The sequence below is a fragment of the Polypterus senegalus genome, chromosome 14 (assembly GCF_016835505.1).
Source record: "Polypterus senegalus isolate Bchr_013 chromosome 14, ASM1683550v1, whole genome shotgun sequence".
NCBI lineage: Eukaryota > Metazoa > Chordata > Cladistia > Polypteriformes > Polypteridae > Polypterus > Polypterus senegalus.
Window position 1 is genome coordinate 114,764,655 of NC_053167.1, and position 23,838 is coordinate 114,788,492.

Consider the following 23,838-nt stretch of genomic DNA (forward strand, 5'->3'; position numbering starts at 1 on the left):
TCTTTTTAACTCTTTCAGGGCGGATGTCGACTTTTGTCAAAAGGAGGAGTTGACATTGATTACTGTAAACGGCAACAAAACCTGCCATTGCATTTCAGTTGGAAGTTTAGTCACTAGCAGGAAAGTGAGCTTCATTGTTTTGATAGAGATTCCCTGCGCCCGCATGAGTAGCAAGGAGTAAACAACACAAATGGCATCGAAATCTCACGAGTGAACGAGGCGAATGTGTAAAATGAGATACTCTGTGGACAACGTTTTATCACTGAATTGGACCGATTTTGATACAAGTGATTATAAATGAATGTGAGGTACTAGCATCAGCAGATCAGTGGTGCTGAACGGGTTCATGTAGCTGCCACATCTACAGCATCTTTCACCTGAGAGGATCGTCACTTACAATGACAAAAGGTATAAACCAGATTGCGATGCACTGCAAACGTTACCAAAGCCACGCAAAGACAGCCTGGCACCCAGCCTGACGTGCATATCTGGCGAACTGGCTGCCACAGCATGCAACAGCAGACGTTTTACGTTGATTTCTGTGTGAAACCATTGCTTTGCCTGCTTTTCTGAGAACTCAGTTTATTGGAAAAAATATTCAGCCCTCAAAGAGTTAAACAGGCTTTTTAATCAGTGCTGAATAGTTCCAGTTTGTTTATTTATTATTTTTATTGGTTTTATATTTTGCTTTAACTTTTGTATTGGTACTGTATTTGCTGTTTAGCGCTCCATGACCTTTTGTCTGTAAAGGGTGCTATATACAGTAAATAAACTACTACTACTACTACTTTACAACAGTGGAAAGGGGGCAGCTCTGATCGGTTTTACCCCATGTGATGCATTGTGTTTTCTAATACTTTCCTCTCTTGGCCAGAATTACGTTTTACAGAAGTTTGTACTACAGTAGATCTTCTGTGAGAATAGATCAGATGGGCTTACCTTTGTGGCCCATATGCATCCATGAGCCTTGGGCACCCATGACCCTGTCACTGGTTCAGTGATTGTCCTTCCTTGGACCACTTTTGGTAGCTACTAACCTCTGAATACTGAGAACACCCCACACGAGCTGCCATTTTGGGGATGCTGTGATCCAGTCATCTAGCCATCAAATTTTCATCCTTGTCATATTTGCTTAGATCCTTACGCTTGCCCATTTTTCCTGTTTCCAACACATCACCTTAAAGAGATGACTGTTTACATGTTGCCTAATACATCCCATGTCTTGATAGATGCCACTGTAAAAAGATAATCAATATTTTTTTTTTATTTCACATCACTGGTTTTAATTTTGTGGCTGATCGGTATATTTTAGGCTGAAATGGGATGTTGTTTTCATGCAGATAGATGTCAAGGAGGCAAATGGGTACTACTTCTGCAGTACCTACTGGAACAAGACTGCTGGTGTGGTTTAGTATTTTTGCATACTGTAATATTAAATAAATGTGTTATTTGTTCAGTCAAGTGAATTTTACCTAATATTAGATTTTGATTAAAGACCTGAAAATATTAATCATTGCAAACCCCTTGCTTATCATTTCTAAAAGAAATAGTTATAAACAAATTGTATGCATTTAGAGGAAGTAATGCATGTTGTATAGGAAAAAAATGTTTAGTAAGAATTATTGCATGTGAAAAATTAAGTGAAGTGCCAACAATGAAAATAGTTTGATAAGCCCTGCATGAGCATCAGACAGTTTAGTCTTAGCCATTCAGATAACTGCTAATACATAATGCCCAGATCTAAGAAGGTTTTAGAGACTCACCAAAGAAAGTCTTTTGATGACCTTGTTCTTGGGACCATATACAAACCAATATATAAAGAATATCAAGTCCAACATTTCACAGTAAATCAGTTAATCTGCACATGGGCAAAATTCTTAACTGCCTTGAAATCTGCAAAGAGCAGGTCATTCCAACAAGTTCAGCCCACATGATGTGTAAAAGTTGGCTCACTCAAATAAGTCTTCCTACCCAGGTTAATGTCAAAACGATCAAAAGGCATCTCTGTCATAGAACATCGTCATTGGTGAAGGTCAAGTGTCAGAAGTAAATTATATACTTTTAGTCATATTTTCTTTGCAATGTTAAAAATTATTTGGCACTTTTTGTACTTCGGTACATATTTTAGGCATGCATTCCTTGAGACTGAACCACAGACAAATATTTTCATATCCATCCATTCTTCTTTCTGTCTCATTTTGTTATGCAGCAGCAGCAATTAATTACTTTCCATAATTCACGTTTTTAGTGTTGAATTGAGAATACATTTTTGCAAGGTAATATTTATTCTGAAAAAAATAGAAAAAGTATTTTTAGGCAGACAAAATCTAACCCCCATGTTTTGCTTTAATCATGAGCCATTTTATCAAGACAAATACACTTAACCCAGCTCCTCCATCATCGGTATATAATGTATAAAGAGGAACCAAAGTGGTTAGCTCTTCTTCCGCACAATTCTGTATGATGTTTGGACTTTTGTCCTGTGTTCAGATATGTTTTCTTAGAGTATGTTTCAAGATTAGGGTTAGGGTGTATATGTCCATTCATTGTCACATATCCTGGCCTAGATTTTTTAACTGCTATCTACATGGTAGGTTTTACTTCAGGTACTCTAGCTTTCTTCCCACATCTCATAGATAAGTTAATTTTCAAATATGTTGTATGTCTTCAGAAGTGAAAGTGGGTGATTATGTGTATCTGGCTATAGCACTGGTTTCATGCCTAAGGGTGGTTCCAGCCATGAGCTGGAGGCTCCTTGTGAACCTGTGATGGATAAAACAGGTTCAGAAAATGGAGGGATTAACTCTGGTGTTTTTTTATACTGTATGTAGACTTAATGCAGAGAAGTATACATACTGTAAATACATACATTCTCAATCCTGTTTAGGATATTTCTTTGTAGCCAGCCAGCCAGCCAGTCAGTCAGTCATTGCCCAACCTACTATATCCTAACACAGGGTCACAGGGGTCTACTAGAGCCAATCCCAGCCAGCACAAGGCAGGAACAAGCCCCGGCAGGCACACATACACCCACACACCAAGCACACACAAGGGCAATTTAGGATCGCCAATGCACCAAACCTGCATGTCGGTTGACTGTGAGAGGAAACCAGAGCACCCGGAGGAAACCCACGCAGATACAGGGAGAACATGCAAACTCCACGCAGGGAGGACCCGGGGAGCGAACCCAGGTCTCCTTAATGTGAGGCAGCTGCGCCACCGTGCCGCCCTTCATTGTAGCTCTACATATTCATTAAAAAATTTTCTCTGCAATGTGGGAGACTGGTACAATACCCATTTTGTCATTTTTATAGCACAAAAGTAAGACATTTTTGTTTTAAAATCATGTATTTCCTCTGGGAGCATTAAAATGAAAAACAAGAGGATTACACTACAGTGCCAGATTAAAGAGTTGCTAACTATAATGGACACTAATATCCATTATGATTATCATCATTTATATACATTTGCAATTCAAATATTGATCACTATAATAACTCAAGCTACTCTACTTACCCCTGTGACCTGTGTTTAGAATAAGGTCACCATCATTCTTGTCTGTTGTGAAGGGTGACTAAAGGCTTTTAGTATCATGGAAGTCATTCACCCTTAAAGTTCTGCTTTAGTTCCCCCTCTTGATGATCAGATACATAATGGAGAGTTACAAAGTATGAGCAAAGTATAGCCCTTAGTATTCCATAGGGCCTCTTTCTGCCACGTCAAATAGATGTTTTAGAACCCAGGGAAACCCAATTTATCTTGGTCCAAGATCTTATTCACTGTTTAGAAGTACTGTTTGTTGGTGAGAGAGATAAAGACGCTGTAATCAAGAAGTGGAAAGGGGAAAGTATAAGGACTTGCATATATATTAGGATTATGACAGAGGTAAATTGAGCAATGTACTGGAAATGCTGAAGAAAAGGAGTGAACATTTGTGTTACCTAAAGGAGACAAGATGAAAAGGCAAAGAAAGGTGTGAAGATTGAACGGTACTTATTTTTCTGGCAGGGAATTGGTGTTGTCAATGTGGGATTTGATGTACATCTGTCAGAAAAGTAGGCACACAAAATGGTAGAGGTACAAGTGATTGAGTGCATTGTAGCTTTTAATTGTTAGTAAACAACTGATGAATATAGTTTTATCATATGGCTCACAGGCTAGTAAAAACAATGGAAGAGAAAGATGACTTTTGGAACAAGTTTGTTTCAGAATGAAGTGATTGTAATGACTGGGGACTTGGAGCCAATGCTGATGGTAATGGTGTTGTCAACAGGGTCTTTATCTTTGGTACCAGTAATGCAGGGAATGAGAGGATTTTGGAATGTGGTGATGTGATAGAGATAGTACTGTGCAACACCATATTTAAGAAGGAGAAAAAACTGTGGGACATACAGTATGAATCTAGTTCAACAAATAGTAGAGTAGACTAAATTTATGATGAGGAAAATTGATCAAGGTATAGTATAAATGTAAAGATAACTCCTGGAGAAGATGGATTATCACAGTATCACTTGGTTGAAAGAGGTTGTTTAGTTAGAGACCCAAACATAAGCAAGAGGAAATACGTAATGAGGTTGAAGGTCTGAAATTTAAAGAGAATAGTGTAAGAAGAAATTTTACTGAAACATTGGCAGTTGTAGCGAATGAAGCTTTAGAAGTATCAGGTATGCATGGAAAATGGCAAGAGATGAAGAATGTAATAGTGAAAGATTCCAAAAGGAGTGTCAGAAATAGCAGAAGGTGACAGGGTGATCTGTAATGAAGTAAGTAGACTTGCCAGAAGGATAAAAAAAAAATAAAAAGAATTTTACTGATATAGTTTATTTAGCAATATTTCAGCTGAAACACATTATGTTTTGGATATTGTGAATATTAAGCTGGATATTTGGCATATCGATTATGCGACAAGAGTAAATTGAGATTTTTTTTCAGGGGTGTTTTGATGTTGTTTACTGTATGTTCAGCATTGGTCCCTATTGAAGTATATCAGAGACTTTGTTATCTCTATTCTTCAGAAAAAGCGAGAAACCTTTTTCTCAGCTGTTTATCGAAACCATATGGGGTACACAGTAGATAAAACAAGATAATATTTGGGTAAAATATTCCTTTAACTTTGATCCAAAGATAAAGCTGTTCTATATACAGTCACTGTTAACTGTACAGTGGTACTGTCATTTTCCAACATTACTGAAGAGTCAGTTTCAAGTAAGCTATATTTGTCCGCTTGAATGTCTTTTATGTTTAAGTCAAAATTGAAAAGATAATTAATTTTGAAAATGCAGTTTAATGTGCTATGTAGAATGGTAAAACAAAAATACTGTCATAGAGAAGTTACATTTGATGCCTTTTTTCTTCTTTGCAGTACTCATTTTTCATAGCACCAGAAGTAAACGGACTCCCAACAATACCAGAAAGTGTAAGTTTACAAATGTACAGTATATGTTTAATAAGCCATTTGTATGATTACTTATACCATGGTCCATGTCACTTTATGGACATTTTGAAAGGGTAAAACATAATATTTAATTAATACACTTTGTTTCCTTTTTGATATTTTTTTAATGATAGGTAAATAATTAATATGTTTTAAATATTTTTGCAGAGAAATCTTACAGAGTACTTTGTTGCTGTGGATATTAACAACATGTTGCAACTTTATGCAAGTATGCTACATGAACGACGCATCATTATTACCTCAAGCAAGCTTAGCACTGTAAGTAATTAGAAAGAAACAGTGTTTTTTCTATTCATGATGATTAACATGAAACAAATGATAGCAGGTGTGTAGTGGTTAGCCATTTTAATTCATGGATCCAGTGTCCTGAATTTGAACCACATGACAGGTCACTGTCTATGTGAAGCTTGCACATTCTTCTATTTTTCTGTGTATGTTTTTTTCTTTGAGTTCTCTGGCTTTCCTTCTACTTGCCAAAAATAATTGTTAGCTTAATTAGTGGTTCAAAAATAGTGTTTAGGATAGTGATGAAGGTGTTGACCAGAGACATACTGTATGTGAAGGATTGCTATGGCCTCTTTTTTAGATGATTTAATATTTATTGCAGAAGGTGAATCAGAATTAAAGGAGAAAGTGGTGTAATAGAAATCTAGAAAGTGAAAGGCCTTGATGTAAATGTAGGAATTACCAAGGTGATGATGGGTGCCAAACGAGAAAAAGTTTGAAAGTGGTGGGTACACAGCCATGTGATATGTGTGTTATTGCTGTTGGAAGAAAGTCAATCTAAAGCATAGGTTCTCAGATGTTTAAGCATAAAAGATGCAGTGGTGTGAAGAGTTATCTTCAGTATGCTCTGTGGGTATGAGACATAGCTGAAGAAGGAATAGATGAGGCAAAGCAGGGAATAACAAAGATGAGAATGATTAAGTGGATGTGTGAAGAGTGAAATGAGCACTCTGAGTTAAGATAAAGGCTTGGTGTGGAGGAGAGAGCTGTTAGACTAAGGAGAAACAGAGTTAGATGATTTGGGCACGTTGAGTGAAAGGCAGATGATGAATGGGTGACTAGGTACACCAAAATGGAGGTGGAGGGAATAAGGTTGAGGAAGACATGATTGGAGGCAATGTTGGATGATATGAAATGTATTGATCTATCTCCAAAGGTTGCTAAGAACCAATGGGGAGGAAATGACATGGATTTGGGGAACAAACAGCTAACCCAAATAATGACTTGTGCCTAAAGCATCTTAAACCCTTGAACTAAATTAAGCAAGTTTAAGAACGTGATGTTGCAAATATCTGCAGCTAGATTATAAACATTTATGTTGCCAAAATGAATTTACTTTTACAGTTTTCTTTGTAATTTGAAAAACAATAAAAATCTAATTACCTGTAGTCTGCTGTTAATGTCATATGTCATAAGCCAGAAATGTATTTATTAATGTGGAGAATGAAAGAAAGAAATATGATAATTATTCGGCTAAATATATTAATTTACTTAAGTAACAGTTAAAATAAATACATATCAGTGGAGTTTTGCAGAATTAGTAGGGAAGTTACAATGAAAAGGATAATAAATATCTGTATGTTTTAAAATGCCATTATTAAGCACTTCCTAAGTTCTCAAATAAGATTTTAATATTCCTCCTTGTCTATTTTCTCCCAAGTATACAGTTCTCTAAAGGGAGTCATTCTTATCTCTAAGGTTGACTCCAGTCCAAATGTTTATGACAGATCATGGAGCCTGCGGTAGTGATGTCATCTTGGCTATGTCTGTTTTGTTCCAGTTCACTATCTCAGGGCAAGTATATGTTGTAGACAAGACAAGATTCAAGGACTCATCCGAGCTTTTTTATGTAGGAGGGAACAAAATTACTCATAGCAAATGTTTCATTCAGTGTTTTATCTTTTTCATTTGGTCTCTTCAATGATATATGCAGTTTAAACTCCACAATATATTATTTTAGGTGAAAGGTCACAGATTCTTTTTATGCCACATAAATTACATAAGACATCATTTTCAGGTTATTACATATTAAGCTGCACAAAATGTTATAGTGAGAATTTGAGATGCCCTGTAATTTTGATTTCACTATTAGATCAAAGCAGCATTAATTTAAGTGTTGTTTTGCAATCATAATTGTAATTTTCAAGTGATCTATTTTCAGATAGTAATTTTGAAAATACATTTTGAAATCATTTCATTTCCACCTATGATTTCTGAAAGTGATTTAGCATAATGGTTTTCAGCACTAGATGAGCTCTGGTCCAGTTAGACTTTCAGTTTGTCATACTGTTAAACTGCTTGCAGAGAAGAGGATATGAGAATATATTATGCATGCTGCAGGCAGACCCTGAATGTTTAGGCCCCCAGTGAACCTGCTGTGCCGCTCTACCAGAACATCACTCTGTACTCGCATGCATTCAAAGCAAAGGAATAAATCATGATTTTACAACAATGCATCAGTTGACTTATTGCTGTTTTGTGACCAGAGGTAAGAAGTACCACTGTTTAAAGCTATGTCATTGGCTCTCAAGTCAACCAAGCATGCTGGCTTGTCATATGCTTGTATAATTGTACCGCACCAGACTTTCTCTAACTAGTCAACTGGGGCTGTACATTTCGTTTGTGAGACCCCGACTGGCCTGTGTCTGACAGGAGCCTTCTCATCATCCTGTCAGTGTTATGCTAACAAGATCAGATCCTTCATGGCCTGCAGTGGTAGCCAGAGAGGTTGCTTTGGTTTAGATGTTGAGTTTTGAAGCGTTGTGTCTGCAGTAATTTACCAAATACCACTACTGATTTAAAGGGTATTTGTTTCAGCTCTGCACCATTTTGCTTGCCTTCCTATCACCTGCAGTAACTGGGTGTTCTTCAGCTTCTTTGTCAAGCTGCCGTTGTCATAAAACCAGTCCACCTGCGCAGATCTTAAATTTACACCTGGCAATTCTCATCAGAAATAGTGGGAAGAACACTAATCTGAATATTTATATCTCTATATGTGTGTATTATATATAATATATGTTTGTGTGTATATGTATATGTGTATGTATATATATATGTATATATATATGTATATATAGTGTCATATGTGTCAAAGCATTTGTTTCTGTGTCTGCATTTAATGAAAACCATCTTGATGTGCTGTTTCACATTTATATCACAACAGATATGTATAAAATCTTATTTGTGCACATTTACTTGCATTTTCTGAAAACTGCAATGTTTAGTTTTTAGTATTTTCTGTAAGACCTAATTTCATTGATTTAATAGAGTTTTTCCTTGTACATTTCATTCATTTTTTAATTTCTAGAATGGTATAATATGTTTTTAGCAAAGTTGGTCATAAATATTTTAATAATCCATAATACCTTTATCATGTAAGTTAATATTTTTGTTGATGTTATTTTTTGTTATCCACCCTCTGTTTTACTGTTTTGGTGTTAAGCTGATTAATATTTTATATATTTTTTATTTGCCGTAATAATACTATTTAACAGTTAACACAATCATGTTTTATCATTGATAGAAAGGTAGTTTTTGGTAACTATATTTGTTGTCAGTTGCCATTACTCTGTTGATAGAATAAAATACTGTTCTATGTGAAGCAGTTCAACAAAAAACTCATTAGTCCTTGGATTGCTTTATTAATTATTTACTTTTAGCAAAGTATTTTATCATTCTCTGGCAAAGACATACTTCATGCACAGCCATATAAATTTAGAGCATATTTTGAAATACTCATGGTATTTTTGGTAGGTGAGAGAGTTGATTTATGTTTTACACTGGAATTTTATAAACGTTATAAAAATGCTACTCTGGTGTTTTTTTTACTTGCTTTGACAGAATGTACTACTATTTGAGTCCTTATCTCATCATAACAGAGGAGTGAAGTTACCAATGTTTTTAGGGTATTTATCTTTGTCTTATGCAAGATCCAAATTCCCTTTTAAACACTGAAATAAATCAATTCAATTGGTCTTACCTTGAGAATATTAAAATAATTGCCGTTTGGTGTACTATAGCCACGTCGTTTTTATGCCTTTCCTTCGTGTTATAAAATTAAGGATTTGTGTGCCTTTTCAGGTCAAGGTAAGTAAAGTGTGATACTTCTATGGATGTATAGTATATTTGATGTTTAATGTTGTTTTGAAACTTTATATAATAAAAGCAGTAATTCAACTGATTCATTAGGTTTATTTTCTAAGAATTAATCTAATATTTTTAAAAGCACATTCAAAAATTTTAAACGTACATTACCTTTTATATTTTGTAGTCAAGACTTGTATATTCTTTAGTTCCTACCTATAATGTTCTATCAGTCTTTTTAATGACATCTGAATTTTTTTCTTAACAAGGCTTTGCTAACAATCTTTCCGGGGTAACGTTTACATTATATTGAAATGTAATACCTAATATTAAAAAATAGAATTTAATCACAGTTTCCGTTTCCAGTCAAGTAACATGTTCATCCAGAAATCGACAAAAAAGTGCCATTGTTTATTATAATGAATGTGAAGTGTTTATCCTGAATGTGAAGAACAATGCAACATTTCTGGGTTTTTTTGTCTCACTTAGCAGCTCTCTCTTGGGGAGGTTAAACCGTGACTGTGTTTGCATTATACCTAGGAAGAAAACTTTGAAAGGGATTACTTTTGGTGGAGTTTCTGACTTTACTGGGTGCCATTTAGCTTCAAGTGAAACTAGGAAATAAAGTTGGTGATCACATTTCTTTTCTTTGAAATTAGAGTAAATGTACTTATAGCAGTCATAAGGATTTATTAAAGCATGTTGTAGAAAATGCAACTGCATTTTAATACTTACATTTTTATAGTGTTGTTGAATTAAGCAATGCCAACAAAATGAAACCTGTGGTGAAGGTTTGTTTAATGAATTAAATTTGACTTTAAATATCTCTTCAAAGATAAATCGTCAAGCCTGCACAAGAACAATCAGTGCACAGCTTTGGCATTTTATGTGATTTAGAACAGGATATTCCCGAGGTTTTGTTATACAGTACCTCACTGTTGACTGAGTTTCATATTGTCTTGTTACTTATGCTGGTGCATTTACAACACTACTGTATTTAGCAACAAGGAAAACTGGGAAGACTGCCTTTGTTGTAAAATTACAAATGACTTTGCCATTTTCCATATTAGATCTGGTTTATAATGACATTGGGTCTTACTCAGAAGCTACTTCAATGTTCGCAGTAAGAGGATCAGGTTTAATCCACCATGTTGTGCACCACACTTAGGGCTGTGTGTTTTTTGTCAAAGATTCATATTCAGATTACATTGATGTACAAAGGATATAACAATTGTAAAGATGATTGTATATCAGTTCTGATATTGCAGGAAATAAGTTTTAAGTTCAGTCGGATTAACTTTAATTCTAAAAATATCAAAAACTTCAATATACATGCAGAAATCATTTTGGCTTTATTTTATTCAATCTTTGAAATATTTTTTATCAACTGCTTTAATGGTACTGTTATTCCACTTATCTTTACTTCAACAGGGTTTATAAGTAAGTAAGTAATTAAATGTAGATAACTGATTTTTTTTTGCCCCCATTGTGTTAACTGGAAAGGAAATAATGAAATAAAATGTATTAAAAAAATAATAAAACTCACCTTAGACCTTCAGAGATTTTTCTTTTTTGTTCCCACACCGCTTTAGAATCCTGTGCTTGCTCCATAGTAGTCAACATTTTTTGTTCATATGTGAGTGTACTAGGTCTCTACTGAAGGAGTTGTGTATCATTAATGGGTGGGAAGGTTAGAAAGGCAGCATTGGCAAGTTATGTGACATGTCTAGGAAACAGTTTTTCTGCCTAACAAAATTAATCAAAATATTAGTATCAGCTTAAAATGCCAAAGTACTATGGTAATTTCAGTGATATAGAGAGTAAAGGCATTAGTAATTATTTCTTGTGCCTTGGAAAGCTTAGTACTCACAAACACCTGAGATGGGCACTTTTTAAATATGGCCTAGGTCTGTACTGTTTTAAATCAAATATCATACACTTTTTCTTTGTTTTGATTTAAATATTTAAAGAAATATGTTGGATTATCACAGATGGTAACTTATCATTGTGGCAAGTTTTAATACTGCCCAAATTAGCCAGTATTCCATCCATCCATCCATTGTCTAACCCGCTGAATCCGAATACAGGGTCACGGGGTCTGCTGGAGCCAATCCCAGCCAACACAGGGCACAAGGCAGGAACCAATCCTGGGCAGGGTGCCAACCCACTGCAGGACACACACAAACACACCCACACACCAAGCACACACTAGGGCCAATTTAGAATCGCCAATCCACCTAACCTGCATGTCTTTGGATTGTGGGAGGAAACCGGAGTACCCGGAGGAAACCCACGCAGACACGGGGAGAACATGCAAACTCCACGCAGGGAGGACCGAAGCGAACCCGGATCTCCTAACTGCGAGGCAGCAGCGCTACCACTGCGCCACCGTGCGCCCTTAGCCAGTATTCCCAGTGCAAAATATAGAAGCATTACTGATACAGATTTTTTTTTTTATTGGCAAAATATTTCCTTTTCTATGCTTTTATCCCTTCTCCCTTTTTATTTTCCTATATCACTCTTTATTCGTAGCTGACATGTTGTTTTTCCAGAGCTGCGCAATCAAGATAGGCAATTGTGATTGGTTGGCATGTACTGTGCATGTGGAACGCTCATGACAGGTGTCAAGTGCTGCAGCATATACACTGTAATTAAGTGAGTGCCAAATAAAAATCCAAACTGAAGCATTTTCTGCTGTAATTGTTCACATATTCATAGTGCAATTTTATTTTTAATGCTCTGCCTTTTAGCTGCAATGAGATTAAAGCTTATTGAAAACAAAGCACCATTAAATAACATCTTAAGTACTGATAAAGAAATTCTGTGGTTTTGTGACATTCGTGTAGGGCTTATAGTATTCTTTAGGCTCTTGACTTTCTCCAACAAATCTTGAAACCAGTGGAATTTACATGAAGCTGCTGAATTAAAATTAGTTCAGCTCAGAAGGAATACTGTGGGAGTAACACCTCAGCACATGCTTCTCTGATCACATCCATGTCAGTCATTAAAGCCTCTAGGGGGTAGAGCATTCTGCCCACTTCTCATGGCTAACTTTCTATTGTTTTGTCTGTGTGCATTTCTGTTGAATTTTTTTATTCTGGTCACTTTATTATGGTTTCATAATTTTAGAATGTTTTTTTTTTTTTGCTGTCTGTTTTCTATCTCATTTTGAAATTCGTTGAAATTATCAAGGCATGTCTTGCAGTGTCTTTCACCCCAGAGCTGAGAGAGCTTTTTTTTGGTACATGATAAAAAATTAGTTGGAAAAGAACATTGTCAGCTTCTCAGATTTTTTTTTTTAAAGCAAGGGTGTTTATATGTGTGTCAAATATCTATTTTAGTTAAGCAGCACCCATATGTTATTGCTGTCTTTCCAGAAATAGAGTTTAATAATCCTGGTGTTAAAGCTCTGTGAAGTAAATCGTCACACAACATATCGCTCATAAAACAGATGCCGCTTTAAAAACATGTACAATATTTTGTTTAAAGATGCTAATAGCAATAAAAAAAATCTCATTAATGTGAATTTTACAATGTTTACTGTGCAGGCATATTGTTTTGTGCATTGTGATAGAGCTAAATAAACCTTAACAAAGCAGCTATGTGGCTGAGACATGCAAACTTGTGGTAAAAAGATTTATTTTTTTCTTGCTGTGTTACAGCCGTTAAGCATGGGCAGTTTGCTGGTCAATTGTGACATTCTGTGTGTCAGTGAGCAGGGTCTCCTGATAGTTGGAGCTGCGGTTCACACATCACTGAAACTCCAACTGTCGAACATACTGGTCCCTTGGTAATATTTCAGCTTAGAGTCTCTGTTGGCCAGCTCATGTTTCATTCCTTGGCAATTTGCCCTAATGATATCCCCTAGGAGCCTTCAGACCTCTGTTCTTTTTCCATATTTAATCATGTTATTTTAATCTAGAAGATGTGCAAACTGCAGCACAGGTCATTATAATCTCTTACACTTTTTCACATTTTTCCCTCTTCTACAAAATTTACTAATTTTTCTTTTAACATACTTTTTGCAGTTTTGATATACAAAATAAGATCATATATATTGATTCCTGATTATCTGTGAAATACTACATTTTTAATATGTTCAGGTGTTTCATTTTTCACATGTGCACTTTATAATGTGAAAAGAGAAATGTATTAACATGTTAATAATTGCCAGACTCTGTTGCTTTTGTTTTCTTATTTCTAATGAATACATTTACTTGAAATATAAATTCTCCTGTCTCTAACACAATCTAAACTATGCCGTTTTTTGTCAGGTTTTAATAATCAATATTGTTTTCCAGAGTTTGTGACCTAATTTCTAAGATGATTATGTAGTTTTCATTTTAAAGTAAGCAAGTATATTTCAGCATAGGTCTTGAATTTTATGTGTGCATTGTACATTTGTGACTCACCACAATTCTAATGTGCCATTTTTCCAATTTTTTTTCAAGTTAACTGCATGTGTCCACGGTTCTACTTCAATGCTGTGTCCAATGTTCTGGCAACATATATACATCCCAGTACTCCCACCACATCTTTTGGACTACTGCTGGTAATGTTTGTCTTTTTTTTTAATTCACTTTGCTACAGTAACTTGAAAACGTCTATAAGTAGTCAGGAGTGCTGCTTCCAGACATAAGCTGTTATCTGAAAAAGTTGTTCCATTTTTAGTTAATTGGTGAACTTAATAATGTTAACTTGTTCTTATATAAATTAGCAATAATGATTTGAAAAAGTTTAAAACTTTATGTAGAAGAATAAAAGTGTAGGACATCCACTATAGTGCCACAGGCACAAAATACAGTCATATTAGGTTTATGCTGTACAGCAGCAGTTCTGTGCCCAGAGGAACCAATCAATGTTGAGAAGGTGTTATGGAGTTTTGCTCCTTCCAAGAAATGTGGCTTCCATTCCTTCATGGATTTGTCTTTTTGCAGAGTTGAAGGTCTTTAGGTGGCCCTGAAGCATTTTAGTGCAAAGAAAGATAGGTAAATTAACAAATAAAAACTGTGCACCTTTGTCAATGTGTATAATATTCAAAACAAACATTAACATCTTATTCTCAGCTGAGGTAAATTATCCTGGGGTTTTTACTGCAATAACAGTTTACAAAGTAAAAGTTATGAATAACCCCTAAAGTTTATATTTTTTTGTATTATGTTTAATTTGTTTTTATTCAGTTTTACACATTTTTTTTAGACTTTTTTGTTCAGCTGTATTATGTGAATATATAATACAGTGCTGCTCACTTTTATTTGTTTTTGTATTCTAGATCCTAGACAGCTACAGTATATAAATAATCGGTATATTAAGATTGTAGTTATTACAACTTAACTGTTCCTTATACTTACACTACACATTTGTATTACACATTACATTATATGTCATAGTTAACTACACATTATGTCATAGTGTATTAGTTTAGTGGCTTAAATATTCACAAAGATATGTTTATGACTTAATAAATTAAAATGATATGCTTTAAAATAAGATTATTTTTAGTTAATAAAAGGATAAGTGTCTGTGTATCTGTGCGTCCATCTCGTTGCGGTATCTCTGTCATTCCAACATATAAGGCACATCACAAACCTTTGTTGTAACAAAATGCATCTCATTTGTCATTCCTACAAGTGGGACATCACAAAGATTAACAGTGCTTTTATGAATGCCATACCAAATGGCATACAACAGAGACATATAATCATTGCATTTCTTATTCTGACAGATGGCACATCACAAATGTGTAATAATGCAGTGTATTACTACATCTTGGTATAGATGGAGCACTGCAAATGTTAATGCTGTGGTCTGTTTTGACCACTTAGATTTCAACCCGTCTTAGATGGGTAGCACAGCTTGTAGTTCAATTTCCTTTGTATCAGTGAAGCATCTTTACTTTCCTTGTATGTTTTTGAGTTTACAGTGTTACAATAACATATTGTTGTTAGTTTTACTAAAAATCATTTAATAAGTTTTTTTAAGCAGCTAAGTTAGTTGACTATGTGCCTTTGTGTGACTTTATGTGTACATAGATCTCTTATATCGGACTCACATATAGTATCTGTCCATCTATGCGCTGTCCAGAGCAGACCAGACCTCTTGACACTGTTTTTTTTTCCTGATCACTCTGAATGGCAGATGTCTGCCATTATCTTTGGCATCTTTCGAGCTAAAACTTGTGTATACTGTTTTTTTTATTTTAGCGTTGCCTCCATTTGTGTATGGTTAAATCGATAGCATCTTTCTTCTCAATAATATAGACAACTTAGCATGAGCATGAAATATCAAAAATCCTTTCACCAGCACACTACTTTGAAAACAAAACACAAAATAAACTGTACTGCAGCTTAGCAGTGGGAAGTACATACATTTTCAAAGCAAGCATCATTAGCAATAGCAATGTACAATTCATCATTAAAGTACTGGAAGATAATTAAGTCAAAGTACTGTTTAAAATTATTAGCCGTTATTTGAAATAAGTTGGAAACAGTTTTACTAAAAACAAGACACCTTTGTAGGTGTGAATATTTAGTAGATGGTGTTGTGGCCTGTAAAAATGAACAAAGCACTGCCCCTTTCACCTGCTAATTACATACAAAGGAAAAGAAACAAATGTTGTCGTGGCAGGCATTTTCTCTGATTCAGTGGCCTAGCTTCTCTTTGAAAGTTCTTTGATAGTTATTGCTTACTCAGAAGAGCCAAATTTATATATTTTGCAGATTCAAACATTATGTTAAAATTTCAATATTATAATTTCTGTTATTGTTTGACAGGCCCAATTCCAAAATGACAGTTGATTTCACAAGAACATATTTAATATAAAGGTCAGATCATAGGCACATCCAAACCCTACTTGGAGCCTGTTGTTTATGAGCAAAATTGTTCTGGTAGATTTTTCTTAACAGAGATATGTACAGTGGTGTGAAAAACTATTTGCCCCTTCCTGATTTCTTATTCTTTTGCATGTTTGTCTCACAAAATGTTTCTGATCATCAAACACATTTAACCATTAGTCAAATATAACACAAGTAAACACAAATTGCAGTTTTTAAATGATGGTTTTATTATTTAGGGAGAAAAAATCCAAACCTACATGGCCCTGTGTGAAAAGTAATTGCCCCTGAACCTAATAACTGGTTGGGCCACCCTTAGCAGCAATAACTGCAATCAAGCGTTTGCAATAACTTGCAATGAGTCTTTACAGCTCTGGAGGAATTTTGGCCCACTCATCTTTGCAGAATTGTTGTAATTCAGCTTTATTTGAGGGTTTTCTAGCATGAACCGCCTTTTAAGGTCATGCCATAGCATCTCAATTGGATTCAGGTCAGGACTTTGACTAGGCCACTCCAAAGTCTTCATTTTGTTTTTCTTCAGCCATTCAGAGGTGGATTTGCTGGTGTGTTTTGGGTCATTGTCCTGTTGCAGCACCCAAGATCGCTTCAGCTTGTTGACGAACAGATGGCGGACATTCTCCTTCAGGATTTTTGGTAGACAGTAGAATTCATGGTTCCATCTATCACAGCAAGCCTTCCAGGTCCTGAAGCAGCAAAACAACCCCAGACCATCACACTACCACCACCATATTTTACTGTTGGTATGATGTTCTTTTTCTGAAATGCTGTGTTCCTTTTACGCCAGATGTAACGGGACATTTGCCTTCCAAAAGTTCAATTTTGTCTCATCAGTCCACAAGGTATTTTCCCAAAAGTCTTGGCAATCATTGAGATGTTTCTTAGCAAAATTGAGACGAGCCCTAATGTTCTTTTGCTTAACAGTGGTTTGCGTCTTGGAAATCTGCCATGCAGGCCGTTTTGCCCAGTCTCTTTCTTATGGTGGAGTCGTGAACACTGACCTTAATTGAGGCAAGTGAGGCCTGCAGTTCTTTAGACGTTGTCCTGGGGTCTTTGTGACCTCTCGGATGAGTCGTCTCTGCGCTCTTGGGGTAATTTTGGTCGGCCGGCCACTCCTGGGAAGGTTCACCACTGTTCCATGTTTTTGCCATTTGTGGATAATGGCTCTCACTGTGGTTCGCTGGAGTCCCAAAGCTTTAGAAATGGCTTTATAACCTTTACCAGACTGATAGATCTCAATTACTTCTGTTCTCATTTGTTCCTGAATTTCTTTGGATCTTGGCATGATGTCTAGCTTTTGAGGTGCTTTTGGTCTACTTCTCTGTGTCAGGCAGCTCCTATTTAAGTGATTTCTTGATTGAAACAGGTGTGGCAGTAATCAGGCCTGGGGTGGCTACGGAAATTGAACTCAGGTGTGATACACCACAGTTAGGTTATTTTTTAACAAGGGGCAATTACTTTTTCACACAGGGCCATGTAGGTTTGGATTTTTTCTCCCTAAATAATAAAACCATCATTTAAAAACTGCATTTTGTGTTTACTTGTGTTATATTTGACTAATGGTTAAATGTGTTTGATGATCAGAAACATTTTGTGTGACAAACATGCAAAAGAATAAGAAATCAGGAAGGAGGCAAATAGTTTTTCACACCACTGTATATATGCAGTATGTACAGAAAGTTACTGGGTCAAAATTCTGACTTCAATTTTTGTACAGATTTAGGCATCCCAGTTTTGACCACTTCTGAATGAATGACTTTGTGTGCAGTTGTGTGTGACAGACGACATGCACACTCAAAAAACGAAAACTTCAATCTAAATAAAACTCTTCATGGTGATTGGCACTGTAAAATGCTAGAGGCCTGTTTGATTTTGTAGAAAATAACTCCAGTAGATTTTAAGGGTGATGATTTAGTGTTCTTTGTGCACAAATGCCCTTTAATATTTTACTTCAAAATCACAGCTTAATGTTGGGATAAGTAGGTGCTGGACACTTCAGATTTTGGTATCTTGGTAATACTCAAGATACTTTGATTTTAGATTAAATGTAGATGTTTCTATATATAATATACTAGCCAACCAGCAGCGTACCATACGCCGAATAATCAGGCCGGTTTTTTAATGATTTTTAAGCACAGGGAGAAAAGTAACATTTGAAAAATCGGTATTGTAATAAATCAGCAAGAAAGCAACTTTGTAACAATGCACGGAACAAACCAACACACAATCGTCCATGACTCAAAACTGCGGGACCGTCCTCGCGCCTCCTCCTGCCAGACGGAGGGATGGTGGTGCACGGCGCGGAGGTTGGAACGGGAGGAGAGAAGGACGTCCATTCAGTTCCGTCCGTCAGGCTAGTCTGCTGATTTCTCGTTCAGTATGCATTGCCCGCTCATGTGCCCACCTCCAACTCGTCACTTGAGTCATCGTCTTTATACAGTCCAGATGTACGTGTGACTTAACGTAGACTTTTCATTGTTCTGTGCGGATCTGGCTGCTTATTTATATATAATCCACTAAGACACCCGGCCACGGTAGTAGCGAGGTGGGAGGGGGGTGTGTACAAAGGGTTGGGACGCAGTGGGAGCGTATGAGTTGCACTTAGTGGGAATTCCAAGGTTTGCAGCCCGAATGGGGTTCAACGGCTTACCCACGCCGGGTAGACACACGCTCAATGTCATGCATAATTATTTATTGAATGCTAAACACTTCTGGAAAGATGCGGTTGTCTAAAACAGGTTGCTGTGAGAATACAACAGTAAGCGAATGAAAAGATGGAACTCTGGAGAGAGCAAAATACAACACAATAGTGAACCCGCAGCATAACAAACGCCGCATAATTATTTATTTGATGGTTGAACACTTCTGGAAAGACACAGTTGTCTAAAAAGAGAGGGTTTGAGGATACAACAGAAAGTGAATGAAAAGATGGAACTCTAGAGTTTTCATTGCTCTGTGCGGTTTTGGCTGCCTTTGTATATATAATCCACCAAGACAATCGACCACGATAGTAGCGAGTGGGGGTGTGAACAAAGTGCAGGAGCATCTAAGAAGACGCATGTTTGTCGCGGATGTGAATTGCTGTATGTAGCGTGTAAAACAGTTTGCTATGGTGCACGCGGTCATGCGTCATAACGAAAACTCGTTTTTTAAAGACTGCTTACTTCATTGTGTTTTAACCTCAGTTGTAAAGGATTTTTTTAAGGATCCCATGAGATACCCTCGCAAAACCGCTTCACACGCTGCATATGGCGATTCACCTCCGCAGAAACATGCCTCTATGAACAGTCAGCGAGCTCGGAGGTGCATGACATGCACATGACATTAACCTGACCTGCACTGCATGTGGCTTCTACGACAGACGAATATAAATGACGCCATTTTTTCTGTGTTGTCGCGTCCGAAGTTGGTGGCCGTGGCTCTGAGAGTCGTTGTCGTATCCAATGGGCTTGGAGTTGGTGGGCATGGCTCCTTCCTGCGCGCCATAGGTGTCTCACTTGTCGGCGTTTAGTGAGTCCACGCCCTTCCGGCGTGCTTTCCATGGTTGTCTTGCCTTAGTGAATATATATATATAGACTAGCAAAATACCCGCTACAGCATGCGTAAGTACTGCATTAAAATTTTTATTAAGAAGAAAATTAAACCTTTTAAACTGAGGGAAAATATGCCAACAATTATTTGTTAAGGATCTCTTTGTATACCATGTTTTCAGTTCGGCCCGGTTGTAACATGACCAAGCTGTGCGCTGAGCTTACTCTTGAGCATGTAACTTACAGTTGGCCATGTGAACAGTAATCTTGTCTCAAATCTCACAGCTTGGATTGCTGCTGTCATAAACGGCTTGAGTTTCATGGTTTTTTCAAAACGACAGTATTTGCAGGATTTGTTGTGTTGAAGTGACATTTGGCATCTGTCAAGCGTTGTAAGCACACAACCGGTTTCATCAATAAAATCACATCAAGCTTTTGAGAGTTTAAACATTCATAAACATCAAAGTGTCCACTACTGAAATCGTCACCTGTGAATCTAAGATGTTTAAGAGGCATTGGCGGTTGTCGAAAGGTGTAAAATATTTGGCTATTTCGTACACTTGAAAGCGACAACCAACAATTCAGCGGCAGTCATCAACTCACATGCAGAACCATAGGTGAAGGGCTTAAGCATTTCACTCTTCTAGTGCTCCTGTGTAGTATAATTATCTCCTGTACCGTCATCAGTCCACACCTTGAACCTGTCCCAGTCATTCAATACATAAGACACAATGTTCCTCCGGATATCAAGAGTGAGCCTGATATGGCCGTGCAATATGTAACAAAGAGAATGGAAAAGGTAGGTGGTATCTACGGCCAGGAAACTACTCGGTAAGTGACAGTTCTTTGATCAATAGTGATCACCTCGATAGACATGGTAATGGGGTTGGAATGATAAAGGAAATGGGTACCTGAGAAATGTAAAGTAAGTCTAAAATACCTATACAATAACTATAATTTTAATAAACAAACAATAAAACAGCGGAGAAGCCGTGGATTAAACAAAAAGGCTGTAGTTATCAGCAGAGAGACATGAATCCCGTGGAGAAGCAAGGAAGGGAATGTAGAGACCGGAGCGACGGACGGTCTTATATAGCCAGGCAGCCAACAACGTGGGAGGCGTTGGGATGGGGGACCCAATACCACCTCACACGGTGACCGAGGTGCAGGCATGGACGATATATGTATGTAAGTAGGATTCAGTTAGCGTTGGGAACCCGTGTACCAAATTTCTTGAAGATGGGCCCATAAGTAATAAAGACTGTTGAAAAGTTCAATATGGCGGCTGACAGTGGCGTTATACCACCGAAATAAGTACGTACATTGGTTTCCGTTAGCTCAGGGAAGCCACCTACCAAATTTCGTGAAGATGGGGCCGTAAATAAGAAAGTTCAACATGGCGGACTTTGTTGACTGTTATGACTGTTACGTGTAGAATTTCGAAATGAAACCTGCTTAACTGCTGTAAGTAAGCTGTAAGGAATGAGCCTGCCAAATTTCAGCCTTCTACCTACACGGGAAGTTGGCGAATTAGTGATGTTGGAAAGTTCAATATGGCGGCCGACAGTGGTGTCATACCAACGAAATAAGTACGGACATCGGTTTCCATTAAAAGTTCAATATGGCGGCCGACAGTGGCATCATACCACGAAATAAGTACCAAATTTCAGTCTTCTACCTACACGGAAGTTGGAGAATTAGTGACGTTTGGAAAATTCAATATGGCGGCAGACAGTAGCGTCATACCACGAAATAAGTATGTACATCGGTTTTGGTTAGCAGAGGGAAGCCACCTACCAAATTTCGTGAAGATGGGGTCAGCCTTCTACCTACACGGGAAGTTTGAAAATTGGTGACGCTTGGAAAGTTCAATATGGCGGCCGACAGTGGCGTCATACCACCAAATAAGTATGTACATTGATTTCGGTTAGCGAGGAAGCCGCCTACCAAATTTCGTGAAGATGGGGCCATTAATAAGAAAGATCAACATGGCGGATGTTGTTGACCTTTATGACCATTACTTGAATTTGAAATGAAACCTGCTTAACTTCATTGTAATGTAAGCTGTAAGGAATGGGCCTGCCAAATTTCAGCCTTATATCTACACAGGAAGTTGGAGAATTAGTGACGTTTGGAAAATTCAATATGGCGGCCGACAATGGCGCCATACCACCTAAAATAAGAACGTACATTGGTTTTGGTTAGTGCAGGGAGCCACCTACCAAATTTCGTGAAGATGGGGTCAGCCTTTTACCTACGGGAAGTTTGAAAATTGGTGGCAATTGGAAAATTCAATATGGCGGCCGACAGTGGATTCATACCATCGAAATAAGTAAGTACATCGTGTTTCGGTTAGCAGGAAGCCGCCTACCAAATTTCGTGAAGATGGGGCCATAAATAAGAAAGTTCAACATGGCGGACGCTGTCATGCGTCAGAACGAAAAATCGTTTATGACCGTTTTACAGTTGTAGAATTTCGAAATGAAACCTGCTTAACTTTTGAAAGTAAGCTGTAAGGAATAAGCCTGCCAAATTTCAGCTTTCTACCTACATGGGAAGTTGGAGAATTAGTGATGAGTCAGTCAGTGAGTCAGTCAGTCAGTGAGAGCTTTGCCTTTATTATTATAGATATAAAGCAAGAAATAGAAGAAAAACATTTTTTTATATACTTTTTGAAAAGTATCTAAAGGTAAACCTATTTACATGATAACAAAATTATTATTTAAATGACTTTTCGGAGGAAACAGGTGTCCCTTCTAAGGGAAAACTCTAATATTGTAGTTGCAATTAGGGGTTTGGTAAGTCTATACAAAATAAACATTGAATTAAAGGGTATTTAAAAATTAACTGTAATAATTTGGCATTATTGCAATAATCCATGTGTCTCATTTTCATGATAAAATATTCAGTTTTACTTTTCGACCTTTTGTATTTCATCCTTTCTGAATGAGCATGGACTATTTATTTTAAAATGTTTAAAAAATATGCAGCATATGGGTAATAGATTGTTAGTAATTCAGTACATTTTCACATCATAGTTCCAGAGTAAATGACAGAAAAAGAGTAGATTCTTATCATTTTTTTAAATTACCATAACACTCTGCTGCCTGACTTGGAGGCCATTGGTAGCACAGAAAATAATTTGAATCTGTGTCCTTATAGGCGAGTTGCTCCATACAGTTTATACTATATATAACTATATATAGTTTATACTATACTCACTCCACACCTTTTATAGTGGCCCATTCACTTTCAATTGGGGACTGAATTTTTACATTTTGGAGCAGCAACCATAGACTGCCTTGGTAAAGCTGGTGCTCCAGGCAGCCCCCTAAAGATCCTTTGAGGATTACACTGGGTCATCCATGACCCCTTTGGCGAAGAATCAGCATGTAGGCCTACTGTTTACATCTTTTTAGCAAATTTGATCAGTTTAATAATTGCATTTTTATTAAATAGCTTTATTAATTTAAATATAAGCTATTCAGTAATTTTGTTGTAAAGTTAATTGGTGTTCAGTGGATTAAGTACAACTTCACAATATAAACAGCAGTATTCTCTCATTGTGTTTATCCTAATTCATACTGTTTGTGGGATAAATAAAAATTTATTAAAATTTTAATTGTATAATTAACTTGATTATCTGTAATTGATATCTTTTCACTTCTTAAAAATGAGTACCACTTCAATCAAAATTAATGTATATTTAAAAGGATTATTTGATCATTTTAGTTACTGGTAAATAATTTGCAGGCAACTGATTTTAAGGTGATCAGTCTATAGGGATGGCACTGCATGTTGTCTGTGGTCAAGTCTAATTCACCATGTTCACTGTTCACATTAAAAGTATTGCCATTGAGCTGTAACTTCAGAATCCTTAGAAAGCAATAATTTCGTAGAAGGATGGATAACG

General features: G+C 36.6%; 1 protein-coding gene across 1 annotated transcript in view; it reads left to right on the top strand.

Moving 5' to 3' along the window:
• The window catches only part of dennd1b (DENN/MADD domain containing 1B), a 393,949-nt gene that overhangs the window by 219,163 nt on the left and 150,948 nt on the right, over positions 1-23,838 (top strand). Inside the window, exons 8-10 of the mRNA XM_039734662.1 lie at positions 5,363-5,416; positions 5,603-5,713; positions 13,996-14,096. Of these exons, the coding sequence (XP_039590596.1) occupies positions 5,363-5,416; positions 5,603-5,713; positions 13,996-14,096 (266 nt within the window). The remainder of the gene's footprint in view (positions 1-5,362; positions 5,417-5,602; positions 5,714-13,995; positions 14,097-23,838) is intronic.